At 40.2% G+C, this 8,282-nt stretch overlaps 1 protein-coding gene across 1 annotated transcript; it reads left to right on the plus strand.

Moving 5' to 3' along the window:
- Window positions 1-2,991: 2,991 nt before the first annotated feature.
- Window positions 2,992-3,432, plus strand: LOC135714333 (cysteine desulfurase-like). The gene has a single exon (XM_065237668.1). The coding sequence runs from the start codon at window positions 2,992-2,994 to the stop codon at window positions 3,430-3,432; it is 441 nt and encodes a 146-aa protein (XP_065093740.1).
- Window positions 3,433-8,282: the final 4,850 nt, after the last annotated feature.

Consider the following 8,282-nt stretch of genomic DNA (forward strand, 5'->3'; position numbering starts at 1 on the left):
TGAATATTGGCGTCCTATACAACCAATCTCCATTACCACCAGCATGATACAACCTTTCCTAAGTAAATTCACTTAATTTCCACTTTCATCCTAGTGGAAATCGCACATATTCACCATTTTCCGAAAAATGCCGCTGCGCAGGAGGTAACCTCTCCCTGTGGGTGCAAACTTGTTATGCATAATTTGCCATGAAAACATCTCCGATTCATACCGAAATAATAACAAATAGTTTTCAAACACGTTTTCTTACACGATTCAAGCAAAAGTTTCCACGGGAAATTATTAGTTTTTCTTTATGGACCGATTTGCCCCAAAAAGCGTCTGTTTTACTTGGAAAATTTGGAAACTATCCTCCTTCTAGTAGTTCTCACTTAGAAATGTAGGTGGCGAAAGCTTGGAAAAGTTTCACTGCAAGACGCCAATGAAAGTTTGACAGATAACATCAGGGGTGTGTGGATTCATGCAGAACATGCAGGGGTGAGTGAAATAGCTTGGGACTGCTTGGGACCGTTGTTCTGGTACTGAGTGAGCCAAAAATAATAATGATTATCTTCGGGACCCAGTGGTCTTAGAGTTACCTCTATGATATTACAGTAAATACCAAACTGTAAACAAAGTGATGCAAAAAGAACTCAGTCAGATTATAGTCGACTCGTATATCGCACAAGGGAAAAATTTCCCAGTCGCTGATATGGACAAATTCGCAGAACTTATCGTTGCTAAACTTGGCTCTGAAAGAAAAGTACTCTGCTAGTTTTGTTATAGACAATTTCCATTATGATTCGTTCTAATTTTGCACTTTTTAATTTTTTCAGGAAACTTATCTGTGTCCGCGTGATAAATCTATCGGAAAGATAAATCCGTCAGGTCTGTTGTATCATCAGTACTATAACTCAAGTGACCGGAAAGCTCTCCAGTCACCACGCAAGAAGAAAGTGAAACTGCAAAACTCCAACGAAAGTGACGTATCCAATCAAAAGTACGGCCCTGAAGGTAAATATATCGACAGTGAGCATGCATAAGGGCGTAAACGCGATGATCGATTTTCTCTTTTGTTAATAACTCGCTAGATTTAACGTTTCTCGGTACGTTTGCTGTTGCTTTTGATAGGCAATACAACCTGTTACAACTGTGCCTTAAACAAGTTCTAGAAAATTGTTTCGCTTAGCTCTTTGATCGATTCTCTTCATCGACTTTCTCTTTTGACAACCACTGCTATTCAAACAGATTTCAAGCTATTTTTACCACATGGTTTGATAAAGGAGGTTCTTATCTATCGTTCAAAACGTCAAATACAACAGGGAATGGCTTTGCAACTGAGTTAATAACGAAAGAAAAGGCGATGAAGAGAATCGGTCAATGCAGATAGGATATTTTGAAATGTTTATCAAGAGTTGAAAATTGTTACACTTTGTTGTGATTTTGGGACAGATATGTTTAAGAACGACAGTATACTATTTAGTTTTTTTTATTATTTAATTTGTTTTATTTAGATTTAGTTTCGCTGAAGGAAGATCAGGCATGGCTACAAAATAATAACACACCTTTAGCCGATGTCAAGGAGAAGTGGAAGAAAACTTATCCGTATCGGTTGCAGATGATCAAGGAAATCCCTAAAGCACAGAATAAAATTTCTAAGTTACTGGAATCTTGGCCACGTTTTGGAGACTCGGAAGGTCCTGTCTATGTAAGTAGAACAATATTTTCAAGTTAGAAATGTATAGAGAACCAATCAACCGAGGGGGGGCGACACCTCTAAATCTCAATTCTAGATGCTCAAAAAATATCACACTAGCGAATCAATCTTCGGCAAATCTTCTTTCATTTCTCGCATCTATTTGCATTGCGCGTAATCTTTTTGCAGAAAATCTTCAGAAGCGATATAAACTTTATTTCTATCTATTAAGCGTGCGCGCACATAACAAAAGACAATATTTTCTGCATCGCAGGTAGAGTCGCCCCCCTCGCAACCAACAGTATGTTTTTTGTGTTCTTCGTACTCCATGTTCTCCTAGTTCAAACTATTGTGAACTTCTGTTTGATAATAGTTTACTTATTACCATATTTATTAGACCGGTGCAAATTTTCACGACAAAGCTTAAATTGGTCCTCTTTTTGCCCCTGATGAACTTCTTTTCAGTTTGCTATTTTTAGTTGCATCAGAAGCTGACTCAACAATTTTTAGATTATATGTATGGAAAAATATATGAAAACACACTGCTTCTAATTCAATCATATATATTAATTATTCATTAAATGCTGCCACAACCACAAAAGAAGCAATCTATAGTTCACAATGTGAGGAACAACTTTCTCGAAGGCAGGAAATCTATTCGACTAAACAGAAAAAAAAGTTATTGTTCAGTGCAAGAGGTTTTTTGTTGATATTGTTATTCCGCAGCAAATAGAAACAAAACCGTCAAACTTTTACCCGCTAAGTGGAATCGATTTCCCCCGTCAGCAGCAAGGTAGTTCCTCACATTGTAGGTTTAAAAAGGTTTCAATGTGGTTTTTGTAGAATTGAATGAATAATTTATATACATTGCGCATTTCACACCAAATTGGACTAATAAGCGCGTTTTCACTTATTAAAAAGCACAAACGAAGTTACAGACGACTTTCTCCGAAGAAATTAATTAAAATAACGTGGTTCTCTGTAATAGAATTTTAGACCACTTTCCGCCGCTCACCGCCAGGTTCGCTAGTATTTTTGATTTGAATTAATTCAAGTTGGTTTTGTGTGCAATGATCTGGCAACTCGCGTTCTCACTCGCGTTGACGGGGTGCTGTTTTCTCACTCATCGAAGGAAATTTTGATTAGAGTGAGAAAGTAAGGAACAGTCAGCGCGGGAACCGTGTGCGGTACTATAGGTGCGGCAGAAAGAATGTAGTCGACTCCTTCGTTCTCACGGTGTTCTTACGCATGATCCAACGTTACGTCACACTAGATTATGCATAAGAACGTCGTGATAATGAAAGAGCAAAGTTTGTATGTTTGGGAGCCTCTCGCATTCAACTCGCATTCGTCCTCGAGTTCGTGTGGAAGCCATTCAGAGCGGAGGTGGCCAGGAGCGTTGCATTCGAAGTGGAACCGTTCCGACTCCACTGGTCGTTGGATTGGGGGAAGCCTGTGAAATCGCTAGCCGTGAAATGGAGTACGATCACAAATGGATGGAGTTCCTCTCGAAACGCCTGATGGACCAAATCTTCGCATCGCTACCGAAAGTCATCCGCAATGGCGATCCAGTTCATTCTTATCCCGGATGTATCAATCTGTCGTTTGCATACGTTGAGGGTGAATCGCTGTTGATGGCGCTGAAAGACGTTGCCCTCTCGAGTGGGTCGGCTTGCACTTCGGCTTCGCTGGAAGACATCAACCTAGAAGAGAAAAAGTTAGATTTTACAGCAAAACACAAAGCAAGTCAAATCTAACTACGTACCGGAAAACGACGACCAGGAATACGGAATATGTTCGCATCATCGAAGAAATCCGAAAACTTTTCCGCATCCAACGTGGCACTGGAAATCAGTAGTTTCAAATCCAACCGAAACCGCGCAATGTCCTTCACCAATCCAAACAGAATGTCCGTGTGCAACGTACGCTCGTGAGCTTCATCGATAATCATCACACTATACGAAGCTAGGTCCGGTTCCGAAAGAAACTCCCTGTGCAACGTACCATCTGTCATGTATTTAATGACAGTCCGCTCGGATGTGCAATCCTCGAAACGAATACTATAACCAACTTCGTTGCCCAACTTGACGCCCATTTCCTGTGCAACACGTGCCGCCACGGACATCGCTGCCACGCGACGAGGCTGAGTACATCCAATCTTCTTGCCGTCGTTTGTAAACCCAGCTTCATAGAGATACTGTGGAACCTGTGTCGTTTTTCCCGAACCCGTTTTTCCTTCGATAATAAGAATCTGGTGTTCTTTTATAGCGGCTATGAGATCCTCCTTGAATGGAAAAACTGGAAGTGATTTCTTCGTTTCCTCAATGTCCATCTTCTTCCTTTCCGCCTCAGATACCGGTGCTTTCCGGTCCTTTTCTTTAGTTCCATCCAGTCGGAGTGCCTGGACGAAATCAATCTGATCATCCAACAGCAGTTCATACTCTTCAGCACCAGCACCACTTGCGAACCTCTTTGTTTTTGAAAGTAAATTTCACGCACAGTCTGACGTTTGCTTACTGATTTTACCATAGGAGTAAAGAGCTATAGATTCGCCGTCAAGGCCAATAGCATCAACTATATACTTTAAGCTAGTACATATGAGTAGATAGTGTTGCCGTGAGGTACACTCGAAAATTTCAAACGTAAGTGCGTCAAATCAAATTTTGAGCCGCTCCGTCTGTCACTTCGTTTGTGGTTGTATTTCGCTAGGCAAATCTCATAGGTGAAAAAACTCATGCATGAAATTAGAGTTTTTGAATTTTTCCGAATATTGGAGAGGATACTTTAAATCACAAACGAAGTGACAGACGACTTTCTCCGAAGAAATTAATTAAAATAATGTGGTTCTCTGTAATAGAATTTTAGTCCACCTTCCGCCCCTCACCGCCAGGTTCGCTAGTAGTTTTGCTTTAAATTAATTCAAGTTGGTTTTGTGTGCAATGATCTGGCAACCCGCGTTCTCGCTCGCGTTGACGAGGTGCTGTTTTCTCACTCATCGAAGGAAATTTTGATTAGAGTGAGAAAGTAAGGAACAGTCAGCGCGGGAACCGTGTGCGTTACTATAGGTGCGGCAGAAGGAATGAAGACAACTCTTTCGTTCTCACGGTGTTCTTACGCATGATCCAACGTTACGTCACACTAGATTATGCATAAGAACGTCGTGATAATGAAAGAGCTGACTTGTTTCCTTCTGCCTCACCAATCACATTGAGATTTTCTTTTTTTGATTCCGAGAAAAGTTGACCTGAGTAGCCACTTTGGGAAGCAATGTTTTGATTTCATTCATAATGTAGAGGGATGGCGGTTTCGCTGAAACAGTGAGCAAAAAATAGACGTTTGCTGGTATGGAAAAACGTGGCATACATAGTGGTCCCATTCTACTAGCGGTTGAAGAATATTTCGCTGCTGTGACGATCCAACAGGGAACGTTGATTACGTATTCCGGCCATACTTTTGGACATTGCTGTGCGGACCAGTTATTGGTATCATGCTGCCAGGCATTCTTTGTTGCTGAGCAAACATGTTGCTGTTATCCTTCCAGCGACTCCGGTGTATCCCGATTGCTCGGAATGATTAAGCTAATACTTTTCAGTATCTAACAAGTGGTGTATAAACCAATTTTGCAGTACATATAGAATTTCTGGAATGTTTGCGTTGTCCTATTTTTCCGTAAATTTTTCTTCTTTCGACAACATTTGTGGGCTTCGTGGTCCAGTGATTATCAGCGTCACCCGCCGCTCACCAGGGTGTCCATTCAAATACCATTTTTTTATTCCCGGTATTTTCCCGGTTATTAAAAAAAATCTGCCTTAAACAAAAAAAAAAGCAATCAAAATTAACCCTTTAAAGATAATGATATAGTTTTGTCAGCAGAATTGCTTTACAATACGTCTACTTTGCGGGACTGGTAGTGGGTATTTTATACAATAATACAGGTCGGACTCGATTATCCGGAGACTCGATTATCCGGGGTTCGATTATCCGGAATTTTAGACTCGATTATCCGGAGTATTTTTTGCGTTTTTTTTTTCTATAAGTGTTTATGCATCAGACATTTGAAATAATTTAGTATTATAATATACAATATGATTATTTTAACAATATTAGATGTAGCTAAGAGGGGGGGGGGGGGGGGCAGATTTGATTTTTTTTTGTGATTCGATTATCCGGAGGATTTGATTATCCGGAGTGAAAAAAAAATCGATACTCCGGATAATCGAGTCCGACCTGTAGTGGCTGTAGAGTCTAAAATAACGAAAAAAGTGACCAAATAGTGAGATTAAAACAGACAAAAATTACCAATAGCGACATGTATTGATCGGAAAGAAATGAAAGATGTGGTTCCGATCTGTCGTTGAATGCGACCCACTTTGAGAAATATCATAAACTCACAAACCAGCATTTTTCAATAGGTTAATTACTAACCTCCATTTCCTCACTCAGTGCTCATTTTCCTGTCTCTATTTTTGGGAAACCAACCATTTAAGTTGTTTTTAGATTCCGAACGCGAATTGGTTATGAATGAATTTCGGGATGTGAACGATTGAACATAGTCAGAACATAGTCATTAAATCTTGAAATTGAGAAAAATTGAGGTGCAGAGAGAAAAGCTCAAAGTCTAGTACAAATTTGTCAATTTTAAGATAAGCCATTTTAAAGATCTCGAATATAGAAACTTCTGTAAATCTTCGGACATAGACAAATGTTCATATCTCTGGAACCTAGATAACTGTTCTAGATCCAATCAACCAATTCGACAGGGACATCCACTCCGATACGAACGTTAGCTGCACTACCCGCACCCGTACCGGAAAATGTTTTGCCTCTCCGGAACCGGTTTGAGTAGCCAAACGAAAACGCCGTACACAGCAGTAATTGGAAGCCGATCGATGTCGAAGTAATAGAAAAAAGATGAATAAGAATAGGCTGAGCAGACGAGGCAGCAAGAGATAAAAACGTGACATTAAATCCTATATGTCCCGATCGATTCGTATACAGAAGTTTCAATGCGCCGCCTGTTTGGAAAGGATTCCCCGCGACATGAGGGAGCGCCACTACGCGAAGCATGCCGGCCTTACCTATCGGGTTGATATCGATCCAGTGGTCGATCTGTATGACGAAACTACTGCCACGGCGATTGTGACCATGAAAGTGCACCGGCAAGTGACAATCTACTGCGACAAATGCAACGTGCCTAAGAAATCGTCTCTCGGATTAGTATTCCACCGGTTGGTTTGGCCAACCAGTACTCGCACTGTCTGGTTCTGCAGAATAAAAGAAGAAGCTGGAGCAGACAAAACTGATATCGCAACAGGCAGCTTGGGTGGATCCTTCCAGTTCCGCTACGGAGGAGCAAATGCGTACCGAGTATGGCCGGGTTCTGTTTGTTGGCGTCCAAAAATGATGTCTTCTCGGTCGCGGATGACTCTGACTTTAGTTAGAAGCATGGACTGAAGAAATCTGTAGCAGCAATTGCAACAAGCGCGAATCATTGACTGCTCAACATCGTTTACTTGTACGCAAATGTTAACGCTATGTGTTCATCCCTAATCATTTTGGCCTCTGGTCTTTCATTATACAAAAGAAGTGCAGACGACATAATGACATGCTGTTTGACAACAGGCTCAATTTTCGTTAGAGAAAAAGAGATAACAGGTGGTTCCCCCTACTTTAAGCTAGTACATATGAGTAGATAGTGTTGTCGTGAGGTACACTCGAAAATTTTAAATGTAAGTGCGTCAAATAAAATTTCGAGCCGCTCCGTCTGTCACTTCGTTTGTGTTAAAAAGTGTGATAAAATTGCAAGTTTACGTCTAATGGTCGTGGTGTCTTCGGTGCACTTATTCCTTATGATGCAAGCAATAAGTGCTCCGAAGACATCAACACGATTTGACGGAAACGCGCACTTTTATCACACTTTTTGCATTTTTAGGACAGTCCAGTTTCAGCTGCAATCAGCAATATATGGTTGAATGAGAACCAGTGTTTTTTTATATATGTATTTACATATACAAACTGTAAACAGTTTCAGCCAGCTGCTTGCACAACCAAATAATTTCAAACTAAAAAGGGGGCCAAAATGGAACCGCTTAAGATTTGTCGTAGGAAAATGAAAAAAAAATTACACCGGTTTATCATAACTAATATACTCTGTAAATGTTATTATCGTGTATTTAAGTGAATATTAATAAAAAAAATCTACCGTTTTTATATTTGTCTATCTATAGATTGATATCGACTATGAGTTTCTAAATCCAGGTAATGGAAATAAATTGCTTTTGTTGTGGACTTCATTTGCTGATAAATTTTACCGTCATGCATCGACCGTTGTAATCCGAGACGCACCATGTTTGGAAATTGTTCAAAAACTCAAGCAGCCGGATATCTCCCAATGTAATAATAATTTTCATCCAACAATACATCATTATTTCATCAATGTTACTTTTTTTAGGTTCTCGGAACTTCCTGCTGTACAAGCTCTTCCCATGTATAGTCAAACCCAAACGCGTGGGACATAAAGTATTGCCAACAATTATCCAAGCGCAACAGGACTCCGTGATTCATTGTATAACTGCTAACGATATTGGCCCTGCAATTGAAGAACTAA

Source organism: Ochlerotatus camptorhynchus, unplaced genomic scaffold, assembly GCF_037179485.1.
Source record: "Ochlerotatus camptorhynchus isolate MF236.1 unplaced genomic scaffold, CSIRO-AGI_Acam_v1.1 ptg000044l, whole genome shotgun sequence".
Classification (NCBI taxonomy): Eukaryota; Metazoa; Arthropoda; class Insecta; order Diptera; family Culicidae; genus Ochlerotatus; species Ochlerotatus camptorhynchus.

What these genes read in the sequence shown, in the direction of transcription:
- LOC135714333 (XM_065237668.1), top strand. Translation starts at nt 2,992, where the DNA reads ATGTTTGGGAGCCTCTCGCATTCAACTCGCATTCGTCCTCGAGTTCGT.